This window comes from Alosa sapidissima, chromosome 17 (assembly GCF_018492685.1).
Source record: "Alosa sapidissima isolate fAloSap1 chromosome 17, fAloSap1.pri, whole genome shotgun sequence".
Classification (NCBI taxonomy): Eukaryota; Metazoa; Chordata; class Actinopteri; order Clupeiformes; family Clupeidae; genus Alosa; species Alosa sapidissima.
The window spans coordinates 31,075,199-31,092,698 of record NC_055973.1 but is presented as its reverse complement, the minus strand read 5'-3'; the positions used below and the strand labels follow the sequence as shown (position 1 = coordinate 31,092,698).

General features: G+C 44.3%; 2 protein-coding genes across 6 annotated transcripts in view; one reads left to right on the top strand and one right to left on the bottom strand.

Annotated features, from left to right (window-relative positions):
* The window catches only part of relch (RAB11 binding and LisH domain, coiled-coil and HEAT repeat containing), a 48,183-nt gene extending 39,801 nt beyond the window's left edge, over window positions 1–8,382 (bottom strand). Inside the window, 3 exon segments of the mRNA XM_042067241.1 lie at window positions 1,412–1,501; window positions 7,508–7,561; window positions 7,929–8,382. Coding sequence (XP_041923175.1) covers window positions 1,412–1,501; window positions 7,508–7,561; window positions 7,929–8,382 — 598 coding nt within the window.
* pign (phosphatidylinositol glycan anchor biosynthesis, class N) overlaps window positions 7,400–17,500 on the top strand; it is a 21,580-nt gene continuing 11,479 nt past the window's right edge. For 3 of the 5 annotated variants that reach the window (XR_006024462.1, XM_042067205.1, XM_042067202.1), the window contains exons 1-17: window positions 8,831–9,277; window positions 9,573–9,824; window positions 10,037–10,158; window positions 10,258–10,356; window positions 10,462–10,568; window positions 10,760–10,884; window positions 11,036–11,166; window positions 11,837–11,953; window positions 12,322–12,362; window positions 12,495–12,554; window positions 12,688–12,780; window positions 12,899–12,954; window positions 13,864–13,942; window positions 14,207–14,389; window positions 16,724–16,863; window positions 17,125–17,224; window positions 17,376–17,468. Coding sequence is in view for 4 of the 5 variants with exons in the window: in XM_042067205.1 (XP_041923139.1) it covers window positions 9,598–9,824; window positions 10,037–10,158; window positions 10,258–10,356; window positions 10,462–10,568; window positions 10,760–10,884; window positions 11,036–11,166; window positions 11,837–11,953; window positions 12,322–12,362; window positions 12,495–12,554; window positions 12,688–12,780; window positions 12,899–12,954; window positions 13,864–13,942; window positions 14,207–14,389; window positions 16,724–16,863; window positions 17,125–17,224; window positions 17,376–17,468 (1,773 nt within the window). In the remaining variant the exon portion in view is untranslated. Of the gene's footprint in view, window positions 7,604–8,586; window positions 8,714–8,830; window positions 9,278–9,572; window positions 9,825–10,036; window positions 10,159–10,257; window positions 10,357–10,461; window positions 10,569–10,759; window positions 10,885–11,035; window positions 11,167–11,836; window positions 11,954–12,321; window positions 12,363–12,494; window positions 12,555–12,687; window positions 12,781–12,898; window positions 12,955–13,863; window positions 13,943–14,206; window positions 14,390–16,723; window positions 16,864–17,124; window positions 17,225–17,375; window positions 17,469–17,500 lie in introns of those variants that run through there. The other 2 variants (XM_042067204.1, XM_042067203.1) reach the window with 2 other exon arrangements.

The window sequence follows — 17,500 nt, the reverse complement described above, 5'->3', positions numbered from 1 at the left end:
CTTTATTTGGTCAAGATAAGTAGCCCACGCTGGCCAAGATAAGTAGGCCACACTGCAGATCAGAGATAGGGAATGGCAGGCTATGGGTGCTATGGGCAGGCCTGCAGCTGGCTATGGGAGCTATGGGCAGGCCTGCCGCTGGCTATGGGAGCTATGGGCAGGCCTGCCGCTGGCTAACAAGTAATAAGAAGTTTTTCATTTGCATAACATCCACTCATTAGAAATGGCACTGTTATCCTTAGGCCTGTACGCGTGCCCATCAACCAGGGAAGAGTATATTGTGCCTTGCACTACCAGTGGTGGACGAGGAAAAGTATGCCTTTGGGCCTTATTTGCTAGTGTGGTGTACTAAATTGGCAAGCAGCTCTTGCGGCTCGGAGGGTCAATGTGTTGGGCAGGAATCACATTTTGGGAACTCTTTTTGACTTCTCCCCATCAATGACCACTAATCGTTTGCAGATGATCAAGCCTTGTGAATGTGGACCTCATACTCCGTGGGTTTAATACTAATGCTATAGCTATAAAACGGAAGGCCAAAGCCGCATCACCTCAGAGTAAACAGAGTTGCTCTGATATTCTCCTCAAACCACAAGCCCATAAGGCTGAGGGACTTACATATGTGCTGGGTCCAGTTACAATTTCAACAAAAGCTTGTCAGCTTGTACCACAAGCTTGTATCTTACTGCAAAAGTTCTGGTAGTCATTAATAATGGAATGGAAGTTCTGTTTGTCACTCATCCTATAATGGAATGGAAGTTCTGTTTGTCACTCATCCTATAATGGAATGGAAGTTCTGTTTGTCACTCATCCTATAATGGAATGGAAGTTCTGTTGGTCATTTATCCTATAATGGAATAGAAGTTCTGTTGGTCATTTATCCTATAATGGAATGGAAGTGCGGTTGGTCATTCATCCTATAATGGAATGGTTTAACTCTGCCCTCTGACAGCTAATGCAGCCTTAATTCATGGACAGAAAAAAAGGAAACCCTGTGAAAGTCCTAATGTTCGCAAGTTCTCCACTCCGTATATTCTCTACAGCTGAAGACAAACGGCAAATTATGTGTTTTATTTTGATTCATTAAGAACGACAAAAGTGTATTGCGGAGGATGTGTAAGAACGACCGCTCCGCTAAGGAGTCAAATTTAGGCCTGCGTCTCGGGGCTGAGGCCTGACAGCCACAGCAACCCAACTGACTTCCTGCCTCTAACAATCCCTTTTCAAAACCAAGTGATAACTTTGAGAAAAAGCTAAGAAGAACACCTTCTGTAATGGTTTGATGGCTAAAATGGGCAATGTGGTGCCATGGACGTTCTGATATGCCAACTAAGGTGCCGTCGCTTGGCACTCGGTTCCTGCCTTGCGATGCCCTCTGGCGCCCTGCTGGCGTGTGGCAGAGGGGCCTGCTTACCTGCCACCCTCTCGTCGGACTCCCGGTTGCCGTCATCGGAGTAGCGGGCAAAGTCCAGCGAGTCCAAGGTGCTGATGCTTCCGGCGCGATCTGGAAATGGAAGGAGGAAGGATCTCAGTGCTATGGGTGTGCTAGTATGGCACACACACACACACACACACACACACACACACACACACACACACACACAATTACACTTCGATATGCGATATGTACGTCAGCACAAAAAACACCCGCACACACGAAAATGAAACCATTCAAACACTCACAAACACACACACACACACACACACACACACAGCCAAGATGCTGATCACACATTGCTGTGAAGAGAAACACAGCAGACACCTCCAGACCTTTCCATCAGCTGGAGTGACAGGATGGGCCGGCCGGTTGCGGCCGGTGGATATTTTGGGGCTGGCTGATAAAAGAGGAGAGTGTTGCTGATGCGGTGTTTGCTGCAGGGCCGTCCGTTTGTCACCCCGCAGGGCTGAGGTCTACTGGCAGGACCACGGACACACAGCGCAAACACTCTTCCATCTGTCTCTTCAGCAGGGTGTGTGTGAGTGTGTGAGTGTGTGTGTGTGTGCGCGTGCGTGTGACTATGTGAGTGTGTGAGTGTGTGTGTGCGTGGGTGTGACTATGTGAGTGTGTGTGTGTGTGTGAGTGTGCGTGCGTGTGACTATGTGAGTGTGTGTGTGTGTGTGTGTGTGTGTGTGTGTGTGCGTGCATGTGTCTATGTGTGTGTGTGTCCTCTGTCACAAGCTGAGCACAAGGCTTACTCAATCAACCAAACAAGAGATACAGAGATAGCAGCTCATGAAGGCCTAGCTGCTGCACATTCAAAAGTCCTAATGCTTCTGTTATGCTGTTCAAAAGTCCTAATATTTCATTTATGCTATTCAAAAGTCCTAATGCTTCTGTTTTGCTGTTCAAAAGTCCTAATATTTCACTTATGCTGTTCAAAAGTCCTAATGCTTCTGTTTTGCTGTTCAAAAGTCCTAATATTTCACTTATGCTGTTCAAAAGTCCTAATGCTTCTGTTATGCTGTTCAAAAGTCCTAATATTTCATTTATGCTGTTCAAAAGTCCTAATGCTTCTGTTTTGCTGTTCAAAAGTCCTAATATTTCACTTATGCTGTTCAAAAGTCCTAATGCTTCTGTTTTGCTGTTCAAAAGTCCTAATATTTCACTTATGCTGTTCAAAAGTCCTAATGCTTCTGTTGTGCTGTTCAAAAGTCCTAATGCTTCAGTTCTAACAGCTCATTTCATTCTCTCAGTTGTGATGCACTAGAGACCCATTAAGGAGACCAACTGGGCAGAGCAGGGCAGTGCTTTGGTCTTCTTTTGAGCAAAGTATAATTTGAGAATGCCCTTATTCCAACAAAAGCTTTGAGCTCCCATTGTTGGGGCTAGTGTAGTTGTGAGAATAGCCCCAACAGATAGTTAGTTAGCCCCGCCCCCTTGCTTTCCTCTGCCCACAGCCCAACAAAAGAGCCAGAGATTCCTGCGTAATGAATATGGATCACATGATGAGGGCTGAGCCGAGGAGAGGAGAGCAGTGGAGAGGAGAGGCCACACAACGCTACCCCCCCCCCCCCCCCCCCCCTTGCCGGAGCAGAAACAGCCCAGCCTGACCGGACCTCTCCCCCTCCCCCTTGCAGGAGCAGAAACAGCCCAGCCCGACCGGACCTCGACCCATCCTGGACCTCGAGCCCAACCGGACCTCGATCCCTCCTGGACCCCTCTCGGACCTCGACCCCTCCTGGACCTCGAGCCCAACCGGACCTCGACCCCTCCCGGACCTCGACCCCTCCTGGACCCCTCCTGGACCTCGACCCCTCCCGGACCTCGACCCCTCCCGGACCTCGACCCCTCCTGGACCCCATCCTAGACTGATACAGCGGCCGCCGGGCCGGCGAGCTCTGAGGCGGGTCGGGTCGGCTGCTGTCTCTGAACGCACAGTCAGCCATGGAAACGTGACCCTCTCGTCTCAATGGCAACGGGCAGGCTTAGCCTGTCAAGTGTCGTGTGACAGTGGCAACTCTCAGCCAATGGGAGCTGGAGAGGTTGGGGGGGGAGGGTGCTGCTTTTGATGTAAGGTGACCAGGGTGTCGGTCTGCGGTGCTGGGTCACCAAGGGAGAGTGTATGGACGGCACCGGAGTTGACCTCCCACACGGCCAGATAGCTCTTTTCTCTGTGCTGGCGTGAGCCTTCTGTTTTCTCTGTGCTGGCGTGAGCCTTCTGTTTTCTCTGTGCTGGTGTGAGCCTTCTGTTTTCTCTGTGATGGTGTGAGCCTTCTCTTTTCTCTGTGCTGGTGTGAGCTGCATGGGGAGGCTTGGTAGTCTGCACAGCACAGGCTCAGCTCAATAGACTTCTTGTCAAACAGGTGGACAGGGACACATTTGGACTTTTCACCTCTTAGCCTACTTTCTTTTGATGGGGTTTCTCATGGCAGATCCACTGCCAGGGGGAGAAAAAAAACCCTCCAGTATATAACAGATCAGAGGATCAGGACCAGCATCCAAACTGACCAGGCCTGTTCTGTTGTGCCCTCAACATCCAATGGTTAAACTAAGGAGGAGGACAGAGAGGGTGTCACATTATGTGTGTTACATGATAATAGGCTGCGCTAAAAAAGTCTATATTATTCCAGTCTGATTTGAGGATCGCCCCATACTAATGGTACTTAGTGTAGCTGGGTTACTAGAAGAAACCAAAAACATCATGTTGTTGTATTTCTATAATGTTTTTAACCAGGCAATAAAGCTCTGATAAGAACACCATGATAACATGCTTATAAAGCATGACTTGTCAGCATGTGACTGAGCCTAAGGCTGTCGTAGCTTACAGAAAAATCTGGACTACTCCGTTGAGGAGGGTTTTAGACAGCCGGCCCACGTTAAAACATTTCAGGAATTTGTGGAGGATATTCCAAGAAGCTCTGATAGTGGTGTGACTAAACAACAGCTACAAGGTCACACAAACAGACACAACCATTCAAACTAAAGTCCTGTGGTCTTCCTGTTCACTACAGAACAGCCACAACGCAGAGTGAATTAACTTTACTACAACAGAATTATGTTGAGAAATGAATGTCGTGATTGTTCTGCTGTACATCGCCGAACCCCAGAGGACCATCCTGTGATTACAAGCCCACCAGATTACTGTGCACAGAATACAAGCAACAGTAGGATCACTAAAGACTTACCACCCTCAGAGGTCCAGTCCCTGTCAGACCAAATCATATCATACAAACTCAGGGCTGCAAGCACTTCTCCTTCCAAGGTTAATGCCAGTAGATAGCACAATATCGAGACATTATCCTAAATGCACACAATTCCAATCTGCCAAGAGTGTCCAGTCCAGCCTGCTGGATCAGTCAGACAATGACTGAGAGAACACGGGAAAGGAAAATCGGGAATACGAGAGTCTAAAACAGCTGTTCTGGTCAAATTCTACAAGCACTCACGGCATCATGATGTAGGCCTAGTCCTTACTGTCTTTTAATAAAGCACTCACGGCATCATGATGTAGGCCTAGTCCTTACTGTCTTTTTATAAAGTGTCACCATAGAACCTTATGTGACACTTTTCACTCCACGATCCTATCCTCAAACACTAAGCCAGCTTTGCATGTCTGTCAGCCAGCACTTCCCCTGTTGAGGGGAAATGATATTGTATATGGGAGACGTTGAGTGAGCAGCTCAGCATCCTGTTTAAAGGTCAACACAATAGCCTGGAGGAGCCTGCGACCATCTGCTGGACCGGCCACCTGCCTGACAGGAGCCTGTTGTGTTGCATCACTCACCATCACAACATGGCTCAGAGAGCCAGAGAGCTATTGGGGCAAAACGCGAGCACACATCCCTCTCTCTAGCAACCTTTCTTTCAGTCTATCTATCTATCTATCTATCTATTGTTCTTTCTGTCTGTCTCTCTATCTATCTATCTGTCTATCTATCAGTCTATCTATTGTTCTTTCTGTCTGTCTATCTCTCTATCTATCTATTGTTCTTTCTGTCTGTCTCTCTTTCTCTCTCTCTATCTATCTATCTGTCTATCTATCAGTCTATCTATCTATTGTTCTTTCTGTCTGTCTATCTCTCTATCTATTTATCTGTCTATCTATCAGTCTATCTATCTATTGTTCTTTCTGTCTGTCTGTCTGTCTGTCTATCTCTCTATCTATCTATCTATCTATCGTTCTTTCTGTCTGTCTCTCTCTTTCTCTCTATCTATCTTTCTATCTGTCTGTCTATCTCTCTATCTATCTATTGTTCTTTCTGTCTGTCTCTCTCTTTCTCTCTATCTATCTTTCTATCTATCTGTCTATTATTTGTTCTGTTTGTCTCTCTCTCTCTCTCTCTCTGTGTCTACTCTCTCTCACTCTCTTTCTGTCTGTCTCTCATGAGCTCATCTCAGTCATCCAACATCAGTGTAAGAGGCCTACTGGCCCTCATAACTATTCAACGCAATGCTATTCACTCAATTCTAAAGAGCAGGTGCACACACCTGGTGCCCTCCTCCGAACACATCAGAGGCAGAGACAATTAGGCGCGTCCATGAGGACAGACCACTGGAGAGGGGCCATCTGTAGCAGCAGCACCCCTCACAGCACCACCCCCTCACAGCACCACCTCCTCACAGCACCACCCCTCACAGCACCACCTCCTCACAGCAGCACCCCTTACAGCAGCACCCCCCCTCCCCCATCACAGCACCACCACCCCTCACAGCAGCAGATGTGACAAAGGCTGGAGATCGCCACCTTCAATGAGGGCTGATTGCCTGCTACCTTGTCTTGTGTACTGTATTGTTTTTCTGTGTGTGTGTGTACGAAGGACCCCCTCGAAAATCAGATGGCCCATCTCAAGGGTTTTAACCTATTAATGAACTTCATTCATTCAAACTTCATTCATACCTGGACCTGGGTCTGAACATTCAAACTTCATTCATACCTGGACCTGGGTCTGAACACTCTATGTGGCCATGCCAAATGGGCCTAAGTAGAAGATGTCCTATTGTGTGCTATGCTCAGAGTGTCATAATTAGTGTGCTCTACAGGTCATGTGCTAGTGGTGGAGTGTCATAATTAGTGTGCTATACACATTTTATATATATATATATATATATATATATATATATATATATATATATATTTCTAGGGCTCAACAGGTCATGTGCTCATCATTGCTACATTATCCTCAAAGCTGGACTATAAAAGGAATCATCTGATAGGCCTGCATCTCAGTATTCATTTACCTGGGTTGACCTCACTGACACTGCTACTCTGTCAGACCAGCTGTGGTTGTATCCTCAATGCAGCACTGGATTTGAATTTGCCAACTACCTACTTGTAAAATATGACATGAGTCACCTTATTTTTTATCAAGCTTTGAGTAGCCTCACTGGGAAGGACTAGGAAGTGAGACAAGAGCTCCACGATCTGCTGTTCAATGTTAACACTGAAGCCATTCTATTAGTCCTGTCAGCCACCCACATTCAGTTAGCGATGACAGGAAACACACACACACACACACACAAATAGCACTCCGTATGAAACAATGTCAAATAAATACAGTACAGGGAGGGATTACATCCAGCCTGTTTAAAAGTCACGCACCAGGTAATCCACAGCAGACCACATAAAAAAACAAGTCCTTCATCAGAGGTACATAATGTCAGGGAAAACACACCAACACAAAATGACAACAATGTCAGCAAAGTGCACCACCAATAAAAGATGCATCAGTCAATCAGCCAACCAACCCGTAAATCATTCAGACGAACCCACTGTTGGAGTGGCACTGCACACAATGCCCAGAGATCACTCCAAACCCATGCGAAACCAGGGCTAAACCCTGGAGAGAAAAATCAAACGAGCTCCCATGCTAATAAAGATCAGAGGTCAACAATAGAGAAATAAACAGCTGGAAAGATGATTAGCTAGGCCGCTAGAGATTATCCATCGGGTAGATGGTAAAGGAAAGCCACACGGCAGGAATGTCAGAGAAGGAGTCAGTCCTGATTGTTCCCCAAACAGTGCAAACGGTGGTCGAAGAGGGCAATCTAGAATCTGGACACACTACATACCGCGTGCATGGGCAGCATCGTTTTTTCTTCTTTTCCTATCCTGCACCTGTGCTGCTGGGATCAGTGAGGGAAACTCCACAGTGATCATCAGCGAAGGTTATTAAACACAACACACATGTCAATGCATCTAGCCTAACGTTAGTGTACTGTATCTGATGGGTTTCAATTAGATTCTGTTTAGGAAAAAAGGCTAACGTTAATGCGTCTTTTCAGGTGACACATAATTAGCTAGCCGGGGCTGTCAAGGCTAGCTAACTGCTTGTTACATGCTAGCAATAGCAGACTAGCATTCCATTTCCACTGGTTACAATGTTGACTGCGACTAGCATATGCAGGTACAGTATCTGAGGCCAGCTAGCTGTACTGATAGCATTACTGCGTTTGATTGTGTGGTTAGCTGTGTCTTTTACGATCAACTTACTGAGCGCTCCAACAGGACCAAGTCCTTGCTCTTTGCAAGCGGGTGGAGTTCCGCTCTGCCTTTCAAAGTTGCCTGGATTCGAAAAGTAATCCCGCAACCGAGGAAGGTCTCTGCCTGCCTCTAGTAGTTCCGTATGTAATTCAAGGGCCGTCAGGATGTATTGATCCCGGAGGAGCTGGGCAGCGATCACATCCACAGGAACCCGAGTCTCTGCGTTGCCTCCTATGGCAGCGGCTGCTGCAGTTGAAACTGAGATGCCTTCCACACTGGGACTGGTTCGGGTGCTAGATAGTAGTAATACCGCTGGCTCACTGTCCGCTTGCGGGGAGAACGGGTTGGTACTCTGGCCTTGTGGTCCATCACTTGGGCTGCGTTCGTCAGCGCCATCCGGTCTCCGCTCCGTTTCCTCTTCAGAATCACTGAGATTAAACGGGTTGACGCTGCCCGCCGCCATTTTTCCACAATACGAATTCAGCCACCTAGCTAGCTATATCCACCGTCTTCCAGAACCACGTCCAGAACGGACGGCGAGCTAGCTAGCTAAGCTTTTCCTGATCAATTGAACAGCAAGAACGCGAGAGTTTGCTAGGCTTGATTGACCAAATGTCATTTCAGTACCGCCTCCCTAAAGGAATTGCAGTGCTGGATTGGATGGGAAGTGTCAGACAAAGCATACTGGGCAGGGCAGGTTTGACAGCTGAAACCTGTGCCTACTGCCTACCAACGCGGAACATTCCCCATGCTAATTATTAATCCTACCGGTATACACCAATCCCACCAAACAGGTATTTCCGTGAGCCTTTGTTGAATGATGTATATTTTGTTATATGGCAGAGCATCCAACGCATTCATCACTCACGATCCGTCTGTGTTGCCTCAATCTCACTGCCATTTGTCACCTTGCCTAGTGGTACATTTCCTTTCCTTCATGATGAATAAATAAACATTTCTGTAACCAGGCCTCTGTCTGATATAAAGCAAGTCATAAAACTACATTACCCAAAATGCCATGCCAATTCAGTGCAAAGGTCAGTAAATAAGGAAGTCAGGAAGTCTCTGGCTGAACTGCATTTCTTATTTTAAGCTGATCAGGAAGAGGGTTGCCAAAGTAGTTTCTCATTTAAGTAGCCGTCTTTCAAACAGATTAACCCATTCCATTATCCTTGTGTAGAAGATGTTGGGTAACTACCTACTAGTTTTAGGCTAGTAACGGTAACGATATCACATCATTATTTGGCTGTACTGTAAAGTCAGCTAAGTTAACTTCTCTAGCTGTGATTCCCATTCATTATGGCTCTGTTTTGTTAAACGCTTTCATGCTTGAGTGTAAACAAAAGGATTTGATTGAGGTAAGGGGTTATTTCAGCCCGTCTCTAAAGTCAGTAAAGCTAATGTTAGCCTGTTCTTCAGCAGTTTTGACTCAGACACATTAATTGTTAGAAGGATAGTCTAAATATAGAAATTTACAATGCATTAATCTTTAGGTTTTTTTGTATAGTTGTATAGCTGTTTTACCCATCTTCCTTATGCATATTACATTTTACTGATTTGCTTTGTGTAGCAATATTGACCTCTCCATTCAGTGATGTTAAAGTTCATGATGTTATGTATTTTAAGAAACCTTGTATCTGTGTTGATTTTCAGCACCAACAGGCTTTTCTATGCAGCCATGAAGGTGGTGACATTCTTTGTTGTGGGACTGCTGGTCCACGTTGTGTTTTTCATCTCCATATTTGACATCTACTTCACGTCTCCCCTGGTGCATGGGATGAGTCCCCAGCATGTCCCCCTGCCCCCTCCGGCCAAGCGGCTCGTCCTGTTTGTGGCAGATGGCCTAAGAGCAGACAGCTTTTACAAGCCCGATGTCAATGGAACCATCAGGGCACCTTTCTTAAGGTACTCAGCTCTTGCCTAATCTTTTGGTCAAGCGAGGCGGTCGACACAAATGTCGCTCCTTGAGTCATGTGGACTGTATTTGCACTGTATTTGAGAATGCATAGTGCAGACTTATTGTGTGAATGCTTATGCGTGTGAATGGTTTTCTGAAGTGGTGATGTGAATTGTGCCGGTATAGTGGCTGGTATTGATCATAATGTCCCCCGTGGCAGGAACATAATTGAAGAAAAGGGCACTTGGGGGATCTCCCACACACACGTACCAACTGAATCCCGCCCCGGCCATGTAGCCCTGATTGCAGGCTTTTATGAGGACGTCAGTGCTGTAGCCAAAGGTAACGGAGTGGGTGGGATTGTCAGTGTGTATGTTTGTATGTTCTCAACCGAGGCAGATACATATATTGTTCTTTATTATTTTCTCCATCACCTAACAGGCTGGAAGGAGAACCCAGTGGAGTTTGACTCTGTGTTTAATGAGAGTAAGCACACCTGGTGTTGGGGTAGTCCTGATATTTTGCCAATGTTTGCCAAAGGTATGCTAAATGGACATGCATCTAATATACCGTAGCCTGCAGCAGAATGGAAGCCATGGCTATCTTCTGAGCTCACTGGGCCTTTGTGTGTCACACCACGTGTAGGTGCCAGTGGAGACCATGTCTACACACATACGTACCCTGCCGAGAGTGAAGACTTTGCCTCCAAGGATGCCTCTAGACTGGACACTTGGGTCTTTGATGAAGTAAAGGTATATGTGAACAGGGCTCCTGTTGTGTTTGTGCCCCCCCAAGTGATAAAGTCGTGGGTGATATTAACACTTAATTAATGATCTTTGTATTTTTAATGTTTCTTATGTGCCTGCATGTGCACTTGTGTGCAAACATATTGAGGACAAAATGCAGATGTGAGGCTCAATGCTTTCTTTTTGTCATGAAATAGGCTTTTTTCAGCTCTGCCAAAGGAAATGAAAGCTTGCTGTCCAGACTGCATGAGGAGAAGAATGTATTCTTCCTGCACCTGCTCGGGATTGACACAAATGGCCACGCCCACAGGCCCATGTCAAGGTGAGTTCAGATGGCTTTTCAAATAGTTTTTCCTCAGGTAGTTATGTAACACCTGAGTTCAGTTTGGGTCTGTGTTGTTTTTCGGTATTGAAGTAGTTATGAATATTGGAGAAGACTAATACATCATTTGTTTTTTCTGTTTACAATGAAGAGAATATTTGGAGAACATTATGCTTGTTGATGACGGGATATCTGAAATTGTGTCACTAATGGAGGACTTCTTTGGAAATGATGGACAAACAGCATATGTATTCACATCTGACCACGGCATGACCAACTGGGGTAAGACATCAACAGCTTCAAAGCTTTTACCTGACCTCACTGTTTACACTGATTACACGTCGCAAAAAGGTACATACTCAAAAGGGTTTATTCAATTAAAATATGGCCATGATACAGCCCTTGGAATATGGTTAAGCCACTTTAACTCAGTTCAGTCTATATTGTAATGTCATGGTGCACTATGAATTATGGGAAACTGTAAGAATTCATGAGTGTCATGGCTTTATAATAACTACAGGCTGGTTGTATTGTATGGATGGCTATATAATAACTACAGGCTGGTTGTATTGTATGGATGGCTATATAATAACTACAGGCTGGTTGTATTGTATGGATAGCTTTATAATAACTACAGGCTGGTTGTATTGTATGGATGGCTATATAATAATGTATGGATGGCTATATAATAACTACAGGCTGGTTGTATTGTATGGATGGTTATATACTGTAAAAACTATAGGCTGGTTGTATTGTATGGATGGCTATATACTGTAATAACTATAGGCTGGTTGTATTGTATGGATGGCTTTATAATAATTACAGGCTGGTTGTATTGTATGGATGGCTATATAATCAGGCTGGTTGTATTGTATGGATGGCTATATAATAACTACAGGCTGGTTGTATTGTATAGATGACTATATAATAATGTATGGATGGCTGTGTGTAGGGTCTCATGGTGCAGGCCACGCGTCTGAGACGCTGACCCCTCTGGTGGCGTGGGGTGCCGGGATACAGACAGCGCAAAGGGCCACCACACACCCCTACGAGGATCAGTACCAGCACGGTGGGTTGGGTCAGATCAGTACCAGCAGGGTGGGTTGGGTCAGATCAGTACCAGCAGGGTGGGTTGGGTCAGACCAGTTCTATCAGGGTGGGTTGGGTCAGATCAGTACCAGCACGGTGGGTTGGGTCAGATCAGTACCAGCACGGTGGGTTGGGTCAGATCAGTACCAGCACGGTGGGTTGGGTCAGACCAGTTCTATCAGGGTGGGTTGGGTCAGACCAGTTCTAGCAGGGTGGGTTGGGTCAGGATGCTGTTTTAAACAGAGGATAGAAGTGCTTGAAATTTGATCATTTTATTTTATTCATTTGGTTTCTTTACAATTTGACTGCCATAATTGATGCTGTTTCATTGTACCTTTTTCATGCTAGAATGGAAACTTGACACGTTAAGAAGAGTGGATGTCAATCAGGTAGGATCTGGTTTAACTCATTTATGCCTGTCTCTCCTTGGTGCACTATAATGAAACTGCATACGCCACAATGATGTGAAATATATTTTGATCCCTTGGAGTTTACATGGACTTGGTTTGTTATTTTCATAGGCAGATATAGCCCCCCTAATGTCATCACTCATCGGAGTCCCCATCCCACTCAATTCTGTGGTGAGTGTTTTTCCATTCTGTTTTAAATGTAGAAGTAAGTGCATGTCTTTGTAACAGTATGAGAAATGTACCCATGGCACTATTGGTGGCTGTGTTAGATCTGCTCTATGGCAATATCCGTTCCACTTTGCAGGGTGTATTGCCGTTAGACTTCCTCAACAACAGTCAGCACTTCAAGGCAGAAAGCATGTATGCAAACTCCATTCAGATACTGGAACAGTTCAAGGTATATACAGTATAGCTTTTAATACTGAAGAAGAATATAATAATGACATTGTCAAATATAAGAATATGATAAGTGCCATACCCTCTAACATAAATTAACATTAGCATTCATTTTACAGGTCAAGATGACCCAGAAGGAGGAGACCACTCTCCCCTTTCTGTTCACTCCGTTCCCGTAAGCAGATTTATTAAGTAGCCAGAACATGTTTTTAGATGCTGAGTGTAGCATTATAATATTGCACTCTCTCAGATGCTGAGTGTAGCATTATAATATTGCACTCTCTCAGATGCTGAGTTTAGCATTATAATATTGCACTCTCTCAGATGCTGAGTGTAGCATTATAATATTGCACTCTCATAATATTGCACTCTCTCAGATGCTGAGTGTAGCATTATAATATTGCACTCTCTCAGATGCTGAGTTTAGCATTATAATATTGCACTCTCTCAGATGCTGAGTGTAGCATTATAATATTGCACTCTCTCAGATGCTGAGTGTAGCATTATAATATTGCACTCTCATAATATTGCACTCTCTCAGATGCTGAGTGTAGCATTATAATATTGCACTCTCATAATATTGCACTCTCTCAGATGCTGAGTGTAGCATTATAATATTGCACTCTCTCAGATGCTGAGTTTAGCATTATAATATTGCACTCTCTCAGATGCTGAGTGTAGCATTATAATATTGCACTCTCTCAGATGCTGAGTGTAGCATTATAATATTGCACTCTCATAATATTGCACTCTCTCAGATGCTGAGTGTAGCATTATAATATTGCACTCTCATAATATTGCACTCTCTCAGATGCTGAGTGTAGCATTATAATATTGCACTCTCTCTGCTGACTACTTATCCTCAAGCTATTTGTTTAATCCCTGACATGACATTACAAGCTTCAAACACAAGCTTATAAACAGTGATCTGTTGATTAGTAATATTCATTAAAATGTTTTGGTGATCGTGACCATGATCTTTGCAGTTGTATTTAGTTTATTCTGTATATTTGTTGTGTCTCTTTTTTCATGTACGTGTTTGTGTTTCGAAGACTTCGCTTCATTTGTTCTGCTTTACTTGCAGGCATTTGACTGAGTCGAAACAGCAGGACTTTTTGCGTCATGCAAAATCACTGATTCACAGAGGCCTGTACGATGAAGCGGTAGGTTCTGCAGGGAGTGGACAGTGTCCTTTCATCATCTAAAAGATACTCATCCAACAACTTTTGCAATGAATGTTAACTCCGCCAAACAACGTGACCTTTATGAGTGTAAATGATGTGTGAAAAAATGCTGTGTGGTTAGTGACCACTGACATTTGTGCATAGTGACACCTATCTGCATAACCACCTCTCTCTCTTTCTTTTTCTTCCTGTCTTTCTTTCTCTCTTGCTCTCTCTTTCTCTTCCTTTCTTTCTTTCTCTCAGATACTGGTGTGTATGCAGATGATCACTCAGGCCATGGAGGGCTTGTCCTACTACCACACGTATGACCGCTTCTTCCTGGGCTGCAGCGTGGTGCTCGGCTTTGTGGGCTGGACCTCATATGTGGTGCTGGTCATCCTGAAGACTCACGCCAGCCTACGCAAACCCCCCGGCAACAGAGACCTGGTTAGAGACCCTTCCACCAGATAGACGCACGCACGCAGGCACCCAGGCACGCACCATAGTTGCTAACCTGTTAGCAACTTATTTGGTTAAAGTCAGCTCAATACCTGCACATGTTGCATGATCGCCTTAATTCATGCGTGATAACTGGGCCTTTTGACAGACTTTGCACTTGTCACTTCGCACAGTGTGCACCATTCAAATGAATGCACATGTCTGCTTTTGTGGTTCACGCACTGGGTGAGAAGAAACTAAGATGTGTTAACTAAAGTGTTAAAGAGACCTTATAAGTGATCTCCCACTCGTAGCGCAGTCATTCTCACATCCCTTCAAAAACAGGATAGACCAAACCAGACATGTGAAAATGCAAATTACTGTTACTGTTCCTGCCATCATTATTATTACTCCAACCACTACAACTACAACACCTTGTCGGGCCAGGATCACTTTTGTAAAGTTTGAGATGTTGTACATATCTCGCATATCCATTATTTGGTTGGTTAATGGTAATTTGTTTCTACCAAATGGGCACGCCCTACCCCCAAAAAGCATTTATATGTTTGAAGTGGTCAAACTATAACATTGCACTAAAGCTCTAAGTTGCTGTTAATCAAGCCTAAGCCGCTGTCCTCCTTTCTGCCTACACTTAGTCTTATCATACACCTACACTACACTTAGCCTTATTCTACACCTACACTACACTTAGCCTTATTCTATACCTACACTACACTTAGCCTTATTCTACACCTACACTACACTTAGTCTTATTCTACACCTACACTACACTTAGCCTTATTCTACACTACACTTAGTCTTATCATACACCTACACTACACTTAGTCTTATTCTACACCTACACTTAGTCTTATTCTACACCTACACTACACTTAGCCTTATTCTACACCTACACTACACTTAGTCTTATTCCTCACCTACACTACACTTAGCCTTATTCTACACTACACTTAGCCTTATTCTACACCTACACTACACTTAGTCTTATTCTACACCTACACTACACTTAGCCTTATTCTACACCTACACTACACTTAGCCTTATTCTACACCTACACTACACTTAGTCTTATTCTACACCTACACTTAGTCTTATTTTACACCTACACTTAGTCTTATTCTACACCTACACTACACTTAGCCTTATTCTACACCTACACTACACTTAGCCTTATTCTACACCTACACTACACTTAGTCCTATTCTACACCTACACTACACTTAGCCTTATTCTACACCTACACTTAGTCTTATTCTACACCTACACTACACTTAGCCTTATTCTACACTACACTTAGTCTTATTCTACACCTACACTTAGTCTTATTCTACACCTACACTACACTTAGCCTTATTCTACACCTACACTACACTTAGTCTTATTCTACACCTACACTTAGTCTTATTCTACACCTACACTACACTTAGCCTTATTCTACACCTACACTTAGCCTTATTCTACACCTACACTACACTTAGCCTTATTCTACACCAACACTACACTTAGCCTTATTCTACACCTACACTTAGTCTTATTCTACACCTACACTACACTTAGCCTTATTCTACACCTACACTTAGTCTTATTCTACACCTACACTACACTTAGCCTTATTCTACACCAACACTACACTTAGCCTTATTCTACACCAACACTACACTTAGCCTTATTCTACACCTACACTTAGTCTTATTCTACACCTACACTACACTTAGCCTTATTCTACACCTACACTACACTTAGTCTTATTCTACACCTACACTTAGTCTTATTCTACACCTACACTACACTTAGCCTTATTCTACACCTACACTACACTTAGTCTTATTCTACACCTACACTTAGTCTTATTCTACACCTACACTACACTTAGCCTTATTCTACACCTACACTACACTTAGTCTTATTCTACACCTACACTTAGTCTTATTCTACACCTACACTACACTTAGCCTTATTCTACACCTACACTACACTTAGTCTTATTCTACACCTACACTTAGTCTTATTCTACACCTACACTACACTTAGTCTTATTCTACACCTACACTACACTTAGCCTTATTCTACACCTACACTACACTTAGTCTTATTCTACACCTACACTACACTTAGTCTTATTCTACACCTACACTACACTTCTTATCTTATCTTCGTCTTATTAGTCCGTGATAAGTATCGCTCTAGCTACATGTCCACTCATTAACTATAGCAATGTTAACATGGTTCTAGTTTCCGTTCTCTTTCTGGTTTCTGGTGTGAATAGCCCAAGTGTTGCTCTTCTCCTCCCCATACTTACTTTCTCTTGTTTGATTTGTAAAGATGTCTGATCGTGACCTTGGGCGAGTGTTTCTCTGCGTGGGTCTGGTCATCACAGTGTTCCTGCTGGTCCAAGCTAGCCCCTGCACCTACTACGTCTACTGCCTGCTGCCAGTTCCAGTGTGGTACTCTGTTATCAAAGAGTGAGTAAAGGTAGCAGCCCTTCTTACCCACACACATCCCTTCCTGCATGACCGCATAAGGCTTGTGAGACTCATGCCCAAAGATAGATCGGTTAATGATGATGTAAAAAAGTCCATTTTGTGGTTAACATCAGTCCGAACTCAACTGTGGCTGGGGTTGGCTAACTTCACACTTGAGCTAAGTTGTGTGTGTGTGTGTGTGTGTGTGTGTGTGTGTGTGTGTGTGTGTGTGTGTGTGTGTGTGTGTTTCTCCTGTTACAGGATTGGAACTCTCTTAGACCTGGCACAGTCCGCCCCCTCTCTGCCCCTGTGCAAGTGTTTTGGATATTTTGTGCTGGTTACATTCGGGATTGAATTGCTGGTAAGCAAACAGTCCAAAATAACATGTTGGAAGGTCTTTCATCTAGGTCTTTCAGCACTCTGCATAATGAAGAGTGTGCTGTTATTTCTGGATGTAGGAAGCTGACTGAAAGTGTGTGTGTGTGTGTGTGTGTGTGTTGTTCTTTTTGCAGGTGTTGAGCTTTTTCTACCGAGCTGTGCTGAGCTTTGGGCTCCTGGTGCTGTCTCTCTGGCCTGTCGCCTCTGGCCTGTACTTCAAAGCGAAGGTAATGAGATGACCGGCTTGGTCAGACGTGCA